Genomic DNA, 14,303 nt, shown 5'->3' on the forward strand with positions numbered 1-14,303 from the left:
GATGCACTGGTCCATCCTTTGTGAAAGCAAATAGATAACACCGTCCCACAGTTCTCTGCAGCAGCAGTCAGAACGATCTACAGCCGATTGTGTGGCTGTGCAGCCTGGTCTGAGTGCAGATTCTCTCGTCAGATTGAACCTCATGTACATCATTTGGAAGCTCAAACATACAGAAACCTTGTGAGTGTAGCGGCTGGTTAGACAGACATCATCAGCAGGTTCCTCCAGACCAGATTCCATCTACAACAACGCACCAGAACAAGACTGCCTCCTTTTCTCCATGACGTGCAGCATGCATCAGACTAAACACACGACCCTGAGAACTAGTTTTCTGGATTCCTACTCGATGACACATGATGTTGAAACCACACCCACACGCTGCTGGTGACCAACGTAGCTGTGAAGCAGATTCAAGTCCTCGTGACTCCATCTGAGGATGTTTAAACTTTAGTGTTACTTTAAATCCTCGACGTTGTGAAGAAAACGGCTCCTCACACGTCAAAGCCCAGCTCCTACATGTAATGGTTTAATATAGTTTATCACTTACTGATGAAAGAAATTTAAGATATCTGAATAAATATACCAGCTGATGAATCTGAAACTTGAGAAAAATGCTGTCAGCAAACTAAACTCATCGTCTGTTCAGTAACCTGCAAAGCAACAAGTAATCGTACCAGAGCAATCACTGCAGCAGAGAAAACATGATTCCTTCTATGACATGCAGACAGAACGGCAGATGATTTGAATGTAGATGTTTTTCTGTACAGTGTGGAACCGAAGCCAGAACCCTACCTGCAGTAATTCCTACTTGATGACAGCCACTTTCAGCATGTGGCTCTGTTTCAACTTTCCAGCTCGCCGTTTGTCAGCTGCAGCACACAAACCTTTTTATTCCTGTCTGATTGACCCGCGCAGCAATAATGTGATTACGGGGCAGGTGGGCCCAGGATCGCCCATCGCCCGTACTTATTGGATTGAGCCAAGTGGGTTGTATATCATCTATTGTTCCCGAGTGGGGGCATTGACTGGCAATTCACAAAATTGAATTTATAACTCAGCTTATGATGAATTTCGGGCCCTGTTCCACGGTTAATGGCCCCTTGTTTGTTTCACGTATCGGCTGCATTCGCCTGCGCCGGCCGCCGATACGGCCGAGTGTTGTTGTTTGCTGGCATGTCAAGCACGGCGGTAAACAGAAGCCCGCTTGCTTATTGATTGGATGTTTCAGAGAGAATGTCAAGCCTCACCCTGAGCTTTACGAAACATGTTTAGCTGCAGATACAAGGACATGCCTGTGAGGTAGGAGAGAGAGGAGAAACAGAGAGAGGAGGAGGAGGAGGAGGAGGAAGAGGAGGAGGAGGAGGAAGGGGTATAGGTGAATAGAGGTACAAAGTGGCAGCAAATTGACTTGCTCCACCGAAATAGCGTTTCACAAATGTAGTTCCTTCCTAACAAGTGCTAATTGCTCCGATGTGGGGACAGGAACAAAGAGAGAACAGCGTGGCGGTGCAGAGAGTGACATTTAGTTTTCCATGTTGGAGCTGATAGTGGGTTGCATAATAATACAGCAGCCTTCTTTAAATCACAGGTGGTCATTTTCAACTTCTTTTTCCGAGCAAAGTTTTAAACAGCCAGCGTTAAATCACAGTCATCTGCTGTAGCCGGCTGAGAAGTCGCACTTTATCCCAGCTATACGGGAGCTTTATTCAAACCCATTCGCGGGAGCAGCTATATATAACGCTGGAGAGAAAAAAAGAAACGAGAGAGAGCGGCATGTTTGGCTGTAAAGAACTACCTGCATTAAACTAAAGCAGCCTCCAAACCGCAGAAGCAAGTGATCATCAGCCCTCTTCTGTCTGATAGACGGAGCACCGATTGAAGGAACATAAATGAGGTCGGGCCAACCTGAGCCGTGCAGGCAGCTCCGCACATCACTCATCACAAATGGAATTTACATTCAGCCACAAAAATTGAAAAATACTCTCTGGCTCCATGTTGCAGATCCTAGCGTGTGGGTTTTAATGACGTGTTAATCTTATTAGTCTACGAAATGCTCTACATACCTTCCAAATGAAGAAATCTACCTCCCTGATAAAAGTGTGTTTGAGTGTAAATGATGCCAAGACTACAAAAGAACAACCTCCACAACTGGAAAACCAACTTTAAACGTGGACGAACTCGGTGCTGTGAAGACGCTGAGGCCGGATATCAGTTCCCAACACACCAAATCTACTGTTGCATCCCGACAGTGTGTAAACGACCACCTACCCAGTGCATGTCAGGTGGTGGTAGATTTACTTCACAGGGAGCAGCACCTACATTCGGCTAACACTGAAAACAAACGGACCGCGGTATGGAGCTGAGCAGGACCCGACTGTGATATAAAGAGAAACTAAACTCGGAGGACTTGCAGACGTTTGGACACTTTGGCTCAAACATTATCTCTTGTTGAACTGGACAGACTTGCTCATGACAGACCGCTGCTCTCTACGTGAAACAGACCAGAGCTCACCACAAGTTCACCCTGACTCTATCAACTTATGAAAAATTGACAGAAGCATATCTGCACTTTAAGAAAAAAAACTATGACGCCAGCACGGAGAGAAGCACTGGTTGCTTTCAGCCAAAGCTGCATAAAGAAAGTTGCATAACCGTGGAACATGCAGCCAATGCAACTTTGTCTAGCTGATACTTGCCCATCATTCATCTGGACAACCCCACCACCAGAAAAACACGCTTTCCTAAACTGTACAAAACCCTAAAATAGTCCACGTCAGATGTAAAAGCTGCTGCAAATTCTTCTGCCATTCTGAGGGGATGTTGCCCCCACCAAGAACGAACATGAACACATGAAATCAAACTTGGCAAACCACCAACATCAAGGCGAGCATCCCATTCAGAGGAGCGGGCGACACATCATACTCACATCTCTGTCACGTTCTCGCTCTCCTGCAGCACCAGCTTCGGGATGCTGGTTATGCCATTGGGCTCCAGGCACTGCAGCATGGCGAACGAGCACCGGCAAGCCGACGGGCATCCTCCCAGGGCGGGTGCCGGAGCCAGGCTCAGCAGGGCGAGAAGCGCCAGGGCCCGCGGTGCCACGGCCATCTCTGAGAGCAGATGTCGGTCTCAGCACCACCGGGGAGGTTTGGCGGCTGTGGCTGGAGTTGGTTGGTTCACCTTACAGAAGAGTAAACAAAGAGTGGCGAGGAGGCTCCACACTCTCTGCTCTGGCGGGTCGAGATCCCAGCTGGTCAGGGTCTGGTGCTGAGCCACAGCTGTACTGAGCAGCAGGAGGGGCAGGCAGGCAAGCAGGCAACGGGCCCCTGGGGACATGGTAGTGGTGGGCTGCAGCCTCTCTTCCTCCCTCTCTCCTCCTCTCCTCCACGACGAAGGGAGGAGCAACACAACATGGGCCAGAGTCACCAGACACCTCAGAAAGCAGAGGGGGGGAGGGCTGGGGTGGAGGTGGAGGGCTGTGTGATGATGAGCAGAGGAGATGGGATATGGTGATGGAGATCTCATCTGCCCTCCTCCCCCCCGGGTGAGAGGTCTGTTGTCCCGCCAGCAGCTCGAGGTGGAAGCTGAGCCGAGGAGTCCGGCTGTGGGCGGCGGGATGCAGGCGGCAGCTCCCACACCGCTGCACCGATGGATCGGCGCGTCCCGGGAGAACCGATCGTTGGAAGGTTCATGATTGTTGACACTTAGGAGGCCAGCAATGAATTTAATGGCTGCGGAAATATAAGGCGGGGGAGCGCATGCTATTTGCAATACGATGTTTCTCAACAGCGTGAACTCCCAACAGGGTTTAATGATAGGAAATGAAAGCAAACGCCTGAAGGTCTCCGAGTCTGTTGTTTTTCCAGCGCTGGAACATTTCCAGTGTTTAGTGCATGATTTGTATCCTGCACTTATTTAGGTTTGACAGACCAGCACCCAATCAATCAGAACCAGTAATGATCCAACCTTCCTCCAAAAGCTGACAGCTAAAGGTCCCGACGTGTCCACCAGAACCTCGGACCTGACATCCATATGGGTCTGGATCTGTCTTGTTGGGTCCCGGTTGTGTAAAACCGCCAGTGGATTCCAGAAGTGAGTGTGTGTTGCATGTTTGTGACATTAGGATGAGGAAGTGCAGGCCGGGAACTCAGGTGTGCAAAGCTGCATTTATCATCCTTCACCGTGACAGCAAGCGGACCTTTAACCTGAAACAACAAGAGAATCAGCCATGAGGTCTTAATCAGCAGGAGAGGAGTAACAGACAAAACGGGTGTGTCTGACCGACTTTCTTGGCAGGAGGATGCGTTGTTTGCATCCCGGCCGTGCACAGGAGAACACTGATAGTGTTACATGAGGCAAGACGTAAAGCTTCACTGAGACGGTACATTAATGTCGGTTTGTTCACAGCAACAAGCTGAAACTGAGCCTATTTGACTCTGTAGCTTGTGGCCCAGTCCAGTATCACAAAAACTACATTCCTACAAAATCAAACTGCATGATGTTTGAAGGGGATCAGATGTTCTGTGTGTGACATATCATTTCAAACCAGCTCATCTGCTTTGCTGTTGCTCCGTTTCAGCTGACCAGATGAATGTTAGGTGGGGCTGTAAGCTTCAAACATGTTGTGAAAGATTTGTTTCCTAACACACAGCCAGCAGCTTTAGGGCCTGAAATGAACCAGGATTCAAACAAGTAGGCATCACCGTGAGCGTTTCAACCAAAGCGTGACATTTTTCTAAACCGAACCATAGTTCTGGTGTCTGAATACAAACAAACTGCAAATGAAAATGAAAGAAAACAGTCAGTGAAGAATAATGGCTCCACATGGCTCCTCAGTCGGCTGCCTGGAAAGTCCTGTTGCTGACTTCTACACTGGAAGCAGTTTTCCACTACATCTCCTTTCAGGGAGAAAGTCCATAAATGAGAATGCAGTTAAACAGGCAGGAGACCGGGCCGTGGGGTTACGGTGAGGCGCAGGTCCCAGTTTCAGACAACCTGGCTTTGGGTGTTACATCTCCAGCTCTTTCTTGGGGCTGAGGCTGTGAGGACCACTGATTACAACCTTAAAGAACACGTTACTTCCCTTTAAACGTGTAGCGTCGTACTGTTGTGTCCCCCTTCTGGCCATCAGAATAATCACACAAACACTGTTAATGCGCACTGCTGGCCCACGCCCAGCCATCTTCATCTGGAGCATCAAAACGTGTCTTGGATGCTTCCTTGGTGTTTTTTCTACATATTCCAATTTACTTTGTCGCTATGGTTACTACACGGTAGATTTTAACCTCTAGTAAACTACAAAAAGACGACTGATGCCCTTCATCAGCTCCTCTAGCAAGAGCTTGAACATAATGGACGTATTTATAGGTAAAAGTCCGGTGCTCTAGCTTTAAATAGACATCGGAAACCCTTCTGAAGCCACTTTGGTTCATTAAAATGACTTGTTTTGTCTGACACACTGTCCCAGCCTCTCCTTCCAAACACTAAAACAACCCACAGCAAACAGAGAAAAGTATGAAATCAGCGCATGTGAGAAAACTGTAAACTTTTGCTTTGAATGATTGTTTCAGCACAAACTGAAGCTTCCAAACCGTCTTCTACAGTTCATTTGAAACAGCCGTGAGCTCTACGTACCACCAGTGACAGTGCTGCTAATCCTATAACCGCTAACATGAAGCTGCAGCAGAGACGCTGCCGCCCATCACATACATATATGTACCTTATAGGAGCCGGCTTCCACCCCCGGGACGTGCACTGTGCCCCACCCCCATCCCTCTTAGTCGCTCTGCACATGAGTAAGGTCATAGTGTCCCGACCACAATTACTGGCCATAAGCTAAATAGCCGTTTTTGCTGCTGTCATCAGGATTATCTGGTGGCTTAATTACTCTTCCTCTTTTCTTGGCCTTAGCTCAGCAGATAGTGCGGAGGGACAAGGCGCTTATTCACAGGGAAAGCGTCTAAAAGCTCCGGCACGGCAGCTAAAGGATGAGAAACTGACTGGGAAGCATTTCCTGGGAGCGTGCAACATATCACACAAAACAAACATATGCAAATTCAAGCCCATGTAAGCAGCTTGTAAAGTACATTATGCGTGCATTATTTATCACAACGTATTTATGCTCCCTTTCCAGGCTTTATTTGGCAGTTTACTGCATGGGAAGTGATTTCATTTTAAATTTACGATTTGTATGTGCACGAGCTCCTCCGGCGCGATCGCAGTGCTGCACGCTGGCTCATGTCTGCGTGATGTGGAGCGTCGACAACAGACAGCTGATGGACACGGAGCGTATGCTGAGAAGATCTGAAGAAGCTTCTTTCTTTAATTTTAGAAACACTAACTGTGTGGCTTTAGGAAAACTGAAATAATTACAGGATGACTGAATTGGGACGAATGGTGCCCAGAGAATAACTCAGGACTTTAAATGATCCGCTACGATATCTCAGCATCTACTGGATGGATCGTCATAGAAACAGGCATCAAGGTAAATTCAGCAGGAAACAAACCAGGCTAAGACATAGAGGACAACAGGGAACCAACCAAAGAGGATCTGAGACCAAGAGGAGATGGAGGTAAATAGAAAAAATACCTCCACCTCCAACTCAGAACAGCAGCCGTGCATATGCTTTAATACATGCAAGGATCAAGGCTCAACATATGCATTCCTACTAAAGAGATAGGACGGCAACCTGCTGACAGCTAGAAGAAAAGCTGCTTAGCTTATAGTGTTCAGGTTTTTCATTCTGTCCAAGCAAAGGTGTTTACATGTTCCATCTAAACCAAAAGACAAAGGGTTAGTGTGTGACATTAACACATACTTCAGCTGCAAACATCACTCAGTTAGCTGTCAGTTATTAAGTATTCATCCACTATTTTGATAATTAATCGGTTTCAGTTCTTATGATGACGGAAACCGAGCAGGTCGAGTGGACACAGATGACTGTGAAGATCTGAAGTTGGTTCACAGCTAAAGTCAGGTCTGGTTCACTACCTGCAGTGGTCTGTAATCAGACCATGACCCCAGAATTCACCAGAACTGAGTCACCCATACCTTCTGCTGGTCCACCTGTAGGATGTCTACACTGGGAGAGAACAAACTCATAAACTCTGAGTGTGCTCCCACTTTGGCGTTCCTTCGGTCTCTGGTTCTCTTCGTGTGACTTCCATTCAGGTCTCCAAAAGGTGCACAGGTCTACAGCTGCCACCGGAGTCTCTCGCTGCCTCCGTCCATGTCTGTGGTCGGGTTAGACGACCACCTCAAACTAAGCAACACACCCCTGGCAGCCGGATCTGGGTGCTGACGGACTCGACCCGGTGCAGGATCCTCAGTCCGGTGCTGCAGGTTGGCCCTGGTCGCCCTCAGTGCACCTCCACGTACCCAAAGCTCAGGAGGTCCTTTAGCAGTTGTTTCTTCATCGTATTTTACTGATGTGAGGTCAGTTTACCTCCAAGCTGATTCCTTTCATTCCAGGTTTCAGATCTGTTCAGCAGGTGTTACCAACAGAGGAGGTCACGGTGACTCTGCATGACGGACGTATTTTAATCCTGTCATGGCTAATCTGTCCACAGACGTGTCTCCTCTCTGCTCTGAGGGAACACAGCCTGCAGTTCAGCCCAAAAGTCTGGATTTCTGTCACAAATATTTAGCTTTGATTCAGTTGGTACAGCGCTTCACAGATGGGTAGTTCAAGGACCGTCGGAAAGTGGACATTCTGTTGACTCTTTGTGTTTTCACCGTTTCTGGCTGATAAACGTTTTAAACACATCCTGCCAAGTGTTGGGATTCAAGGGGTTAAAGTAAGGTGGCTAAACTAGAATGAAACCTTTATTTCCTCCAGGTCTTTATTAACATCAGGTGATTCAAACAGGTTAACGTCTCCTCCGGGTGTTTGCGCTACGTATCCAGCTCTCCTCCAGTTTTCCCACAGCGAGGCCGCCTGTCCTACATCCAGATGAAAGCTAAGTACAGGAAGGGAAGAATTCAGTTACCCTCTGTCCTAATAGGACGCATTATCAGTCCTGATAACAGTAACCAATTAGGCAATTTACGCTTAGCGTTTCCTCCACAGTTCCATGGAAATGTCATAAAAATGATGATTAGAATAAAAGAATCTTCTGGAATTTCTCTGCTCTTAACAAAATAATAACAGGAAGAGTTTCATTAATCAGCTGACAAATACGTCGACTGTTTCTTACAATGATGAACCCAAATTAATCAAAATGTTCCACATTTCACAACACAGCTGACATCCTTCCAGCCTGTCATGTTGCAGCTTTGCAGCATTTTAAGGGAAACCAAACCTTCATGTGCTTCCTGAAAGCCTCGCATCATGATTTCCTTCCTCCGTCCTTCTTCTAACTGCAGTCCACACAATTCATTTAAGGACAATGTCATTTCCTACGAGCCGTACGACAAGCTTCATCCTCGCTTCGTTTGAAAATAGCGGACATTTGGCTGATAATAACGGTTTCATTTCTCTCTGGGTATGTAATCAGATTACTGTTTTCATGCATTATGCTGATTGATGGCCATGGAAGGGGTTAATTGTGACACTTGGCTTCTGAATCAATCCTCCCCCCGTCACGCAAAAGATAAATACCATGACCATGTTAGCATCCGTATCTCCTCCGTGTGTCCTCTGTCTGGCAAACACCAACAGGTAGAATCCAACCGGCAGCGTAGCGAGCAGTCTCAGTAAAACGAACCGAAGCTAACGTACAGATTAACGGATGAGCTTCCTGCTATCAACAAATTCACATACATGACTACAGGAGCACCACATTCAGATCAGATTCTTTTTATTGTCATTGCAACGAGTACAACGAACAGTAAGGTGCAGGCTCTTCAGTGCAAAACAATATATTTAAAAACTATGTAGACAATTTACACAATATAAAAGATATATATATAAATAGAAAGACAGAAATAGAAGCAGCGGAAGGTTTTAAGTTCATTAAAGGTTCCATTACTTCTACCTGCTCTCAGGTCCGTTACACTTTGGAGCAACGAGCACAACCGAGACGCTACAGAACTCAGAACTCAGTACAGAACGTGACGAGCAGCCAATGGAAGAAGCTTGTTGAAGCTTTTTGTCACTTCAGTGTTAAAAATGCATCCAAGAATGAGACGCACACACAAGAACCGTCCAGCAGGTGTAACACCGTCTCCTGTTCTAACCGGGTGGATCAGCTGTGGTTCTAACAGCAGGCCCGACAGCAGAGCACCACGCTGGGCAGGTGTGCTCAGAGTCAGAGTGTGGACGGAGGAGCTGCTCTGTTGGTGAAATGCTCCTTTACTTTGGCTGAGCCACAAATACCTCGACAAGTTTTATTTGAGCCAAATTAAACTTTGTGAAGACACTAATAGTTCCCCCGAGGATGAGCATCACCCTTCACCCCATGCATCATCTGGCACCAGTTTCATAATGTCCTCCTTACATTGAAGATTTCTGGACTTTTTTCTAGCATCGGGGTTAGGATTTGTTCTTTTGAGTGGCCTGTGGGAATGTGGTGTCCCTCCCAGCACAAACCAGGGTGTGCAAAGACATCCATTCACCAGCATGTTGGTGAACCAGGCTGTGCGTCATCTGGGTGAGGAGGTGGACCGTGTTGGTCTGGAGCCTCTTCAACCCTGTTTTTCATTAATCTTATTAAATGGACTAATAATGGATCAATGCCAAGTCTTGCTGGCTGCATCACTTTTTACAAACATAACAGTCCTGCTTTCTGTTCTTTTTAAAGGAAAATGTTGATTTTTGTTGGATCTTTGCTCGGACGTATCACAGGTTCAGTTCAACTCGCTCAGCTGCCAAACTCAAGCCACGAGAGTAAAAACCCTCCGTCCTGCAGCCCAACGTACAATCAGATCCACCGATGGACGACCCAGTCCGTTCATATCAAGCTGCCGCAGAAAGAAAGCAGCTTATCTTCAGGAACATGCTAACTATCCTCGGTAGGATGGAGCGACTGCTTACTTTGGCCTGAACTGAGCTCCGGTCGGATGTTTTTAATCCCACCAACAGTCATGATCATTCTGGACAAACACAGCAGCCTGCAGATGATGAGTCTGATGTATACAGCCTCAAGTATTTATACTGGATTTAATAATCCCATAGTTCTGAATAATGTATTCAGAATAAAATTCCACTCTTCTGATCAATTCCATCTTTACTGGCGTCGAGTCCAGAACCTCTGGAGAAAGTCACAGGACGTCACCTTCTCATTCTCATGACAGAAATCCTTAAATACCTTTTTAACCATGTTTAATAAATGCACAGCACATCTGAGCACAACACACATGGACAGGAGGAGTCTCAGAGAGGCAGCACTTCTGTCTGAGCCTTAAACAATAATCAATCAGTTCCATATTAAAGCCCAGGACTGGACAGAGAGAGGCAGGGAGGGCAGAGAGGCAGGGAGGGTAATAAGAGAACAAGCGGGTGAGTAAAAGCTCTTTTGGACCAAGTACAAGGAAAGGCTTTTACACTGCGAGTGGTAAATGCACGTAGCTGCCATGTTTGTATGTCGTCTGCGTAGCTGCTGGCTGCCGTCCACGTGCTGTGCATTGACTTGTGTACAGAACGGGGAGACCATGGATCACGTTTCACTCTGTGTGTCGGACATTAAACCAAAGTATGTCACAGTCTGGCTGCAAACACGCAGCGTGAGCGTCAAAGGATTCAATAACTGATGGCTGAAACAGACAACTCCCTTCAAGTGCTCCGTCACAGACGCTCTTCATACTTCAGGTTTTTATTTCTATACGTCTTCTTCTGACACTAAAGAAAAAACGGCTCATCTCAGAGTGCATTCATTTCTTCTGTGATACGACTGAAACAACAAATAGAACTCGTAGTGAGACGAGATTGTTTTTTCAGCTGCTTTTATTATGGATCAAACAAGTCATTTTAAACCTGATATTATTTTATATTATTTTTAATTATTTCTCGTACATAGTGTGTGCAGCCGATACCATCCATCCATCCATCATCTCTACACCTTAATCCTCACCAGGGTCATGGGGGGCGGAGCCTATCCCAGCTGACTCAGGGTGAAGGCAGGTTCACCTGGACAGGTAACCCAACAGGATCATCATTTAGGCTAATGATTGGTGAACTGACAGCGTTTTAAAGATTTTTACAAGTGATTTATTCAAATTCAAATATTATGAAAACTGAAAGCACAGATTTTTTAAAAACTGATTAACCTATGTAATTCCGATATATCATGTTTCTGTAAATAATGAATCAATTAACATTTCTTATGCATTCTTGAAGCTTTTTTTAAAACTAGCTTTTCCATGTATTTACTAGGACTGTCCTTTGAAGGCTGACCGATCAGCTGGCTGCTGGATGTGCTCTCAGACAGGTCAGACTACGCAGGACTGACTCACAATAAATACAACACTGTGGTGCTTCGATAGAAGACTTTGCATTAAAATTAAATTCAGGATGGTAGAGCTGGCTGGGCAGGACTGTGAGCCTGAAGCTGCTCCTGATGGCAGCGCTGTCGCCATCAGTGAGAAACAAACGTAAAGCACTTTGAGCACCACTACGAACACCATTAGACGCTCATCAGTAAATGACATATGAGCCGCTGGAGTACCTGCCAACGTAGTTTAAAGGGGCTCTCCACTGACACCAGAAGCTACTCAGCCTGTGAAAACAGTTGCTCTGAATGGAGGGAAAAAATGCCCCTATTGATGCCAAGGACCTGGTGTTTGTGGTGGTTTGTGGTATTACAGCTGCCGGTCTCTGTGGCTTTGATTCTTCAACAACTTTTTAAAATGTGATCTGAGCTTTTCTGGAAGTAAAATGAAATCCTTGGACTACCTTTTCTCATCCTGCCAGTCGTGTTTTCTTCTGAGGGGACGAGGAAGCCTTGGTTGAATCAGCAGGAAGTTAAATTTGGTGTTTCTAAAAACTCATAATTCCAAACTGATGACCGTTTGGTCTTTAAGGGTTTTTGTTGTTGTTGTAGTTTTAGCTGAAGAGGTGTGCGACCCTGCTACATGATGAGCACCTAAATCCTGAAGGTCATCGTTTGTCCTCCGTGTTCATGTTAAACAGTTTTATTGAGGAAATCGAGTTCAGTTGGTCCAGAAATGGTCTCTAACATCCCCGACTGCGGGCAGAGGGTGCATCCGATTCCAGACTAAAATCATTCACTTCACTGAAACATGCAAAGAAAGAGCCTCTACGGTTTAAATGACTCCACAGATTCCCCTGTTGTACTTTGAATGGTGCAGTTTCCTTAAAACATCACAAACTCTACATTCTTTGAAAGCATAAAACTTCAGAGCCAATCAGAGGTTTGCTACCTTCTGCACAGAAACACGCTTCCATGCTTTTAGCTTGTTTGGAATAAATGTTAGAGGCTCCATATTGTTCTAGTTTCCAGCAAATTAACCAAAGTGTGCCATGTCTTTCCTTTTTTAGCTGAATAAATAACACAGACCGTTTACTTCCACATGGCGGTACGTGGTTGTAGCTGTAGCGGTTCTCAGCAGGACGTCAGGGTCTTTAAACGCTGCTGCTGCTGTCGACTCCGTCCTCAGGAAGAAGACTGTGTGTGTCTGTGATGGACGGCGTGGAGCTGAACAGGCAGACGTGGATGACGACAGTAACTCACCAAGTCCTGGTTTATTGGTGTCAGATTGTTCTACAAGCTTCCACCACCTCTGAATGCTCCAGCATTCACAGAGCCGGGCGCTCGAGGAAGAAGTAAAGTTTATAACAACCACTAAACATGATCAGATGAGTTTTCACCACGAAGGACCTTCATGGGATCAATCTGTTCTTCTAAAGTTTGGTTTTCCGTGTCTGTGGTACTTCAGGTTGGGCTTCCACTTCATATGTGATTGTTATTTGAGCACTTTCATATAGTCTGAACATGATCAATGGAGTAATTAAGTCCTTTGTACCTGAATCCTCAGGATTGTAGTCTTTTGTAATTTAAACATCCATTCTTGCCTCTCCGTGCTGTCATCCTGCTCCTGACGTGTGCTCTGCAAGTGTTTTGTTCCAGAAAAATGACGACACTCTTACTTCCTGTTTCTTGTTTTATGACTTCTGCTGCACTGAGCGACAACCCCTTTGTCTACAAATGCCTTATAACAGCTACCGTTCTGTCTAATAAATATGAAGGGAAACGCTGCCTGGATAAAAATGTGACTTTTTTTTCTTCCAACAAACCAACGCCTACATTCTTGTACAGCACAAACATCGATGGGTTTAAAACGTGAAACGTTAACACAGAGATCAGTGTTTTGATCATAAATCCACATTGTGCTTAGATTCCAGCAACAAGAGCACTGTGGGCAGAGAAGGATGGAAGATGGTGATGAAGTAGAGCTGACAAAAATAACATGAAAACAAGACTACAAAATAAAAGCTGCCAACAGGAAGACGAGCCAGAAACAAAAGTTTATCTTGACCCCAGAGTGAACCACGACAATTATTTCATTTATCAATGATGCTCTTCATCCTTTTCATCATTTGAACAAATGAGACGTCACCTTGTAAACACTCAGTTCAGTTACAAGTGTTGGACAGCTGAAGGAAAACCCCGAGCTAGATAAGGTACATGAGCATCTTCAGGCCATAAACTGGTCCCTTGGCGTCGTAAAGCCGAGCTAACGGAGACTTGGAATGAGTGTCAGACGCACAACAAACTCGTGAACCGAGAAGCTACAGAAAAACCTTTTTCAAAGTTATGGAGCAACACGGCTGAAGGCTCAGTCCAGGTTTTATGACATTTGTTTGAAGCTGTGCCTGAAGAACACTTTCATCTTCAGTTGTTCTCAGTGGTAGCTCATGTTAGTGACGCTCTGTAGCGACTGTATGTCAACGTTCCACAACAACATCTAAACAACATCAAACTGGTTCAAACAAATAATTATCTTGTGTAAAACTCTGGTAAGTTTGTTGCATCTTTAAAAATGAGTCGTATGAAATAAAAACCATCCGGTAAGACACTCACAGTGAGGTTTGAACTTGACGGTGTGACCGTCGTCACATAAACGCTGCAGGAGTAGCGAGCACATGTCCTCTGTGTCTTATCAGATCTGTACAAGCTAATGGAACAAGATCCAGAGAGGGGATTCTGTGTAAGCCTCACATGCTATAGTGTCTTTATCTACAGATCTGGACATCACAGCCTCCAAACCTCTCATCAGACAAAGTCCTCTCCTGCCTGATCAATACACCACCGAGCAAAACAGCGGTGTTGGGTGTAGCCGTCTCAAATTCTTCATCACTTTTCTCCTCATCTTTTTTTACATCATCCAGCCCTCACCCATCTTA

General features: G+C 45.8%; 1 protein-coding gene across 1 annotated transcript in view; it reads right to left on the reverse strand.

Moving 5' to 3' along the window:
• Positions 1-3,253, reverse strand: part of ntrk1 (neurotrophic tyrosine kinase, receptor, type 1) — a gene marked incomplete at its 3' end in the record, with an annotated part of 28,463 nt that extends 25,210 nt beyond the window's left edge. Inside the window, exon 1 of the mRNA XM_008281112.1 lies at positions 2,927-3,253. Within this exon, the coding sequence (XP_008279334.1) occupies positions 2,927-3,108 (182 nt within the window). The remainder of the gene's footprint in view (positions 1-2,926) is intronic.
• Positions 3,254-14,303: the final 11,050 nt, after the last annotated feature.

This window comes from Stegastes partitus, unplaced genomic scaffold (genome assembly GCF_000690725.1).
Source record: "Stegastes partitus isolate 25-593 unplaced genomic scaffold, Stegastes_partitus-1.0.2 Scaffold222, whole genome shotgun sequence".
Taxonomy (NCBI): Eukaryota; Metazoa; Chordata; class Actinopteri; family Pomacentridae; genus Stegastes; species Stegastes partitus.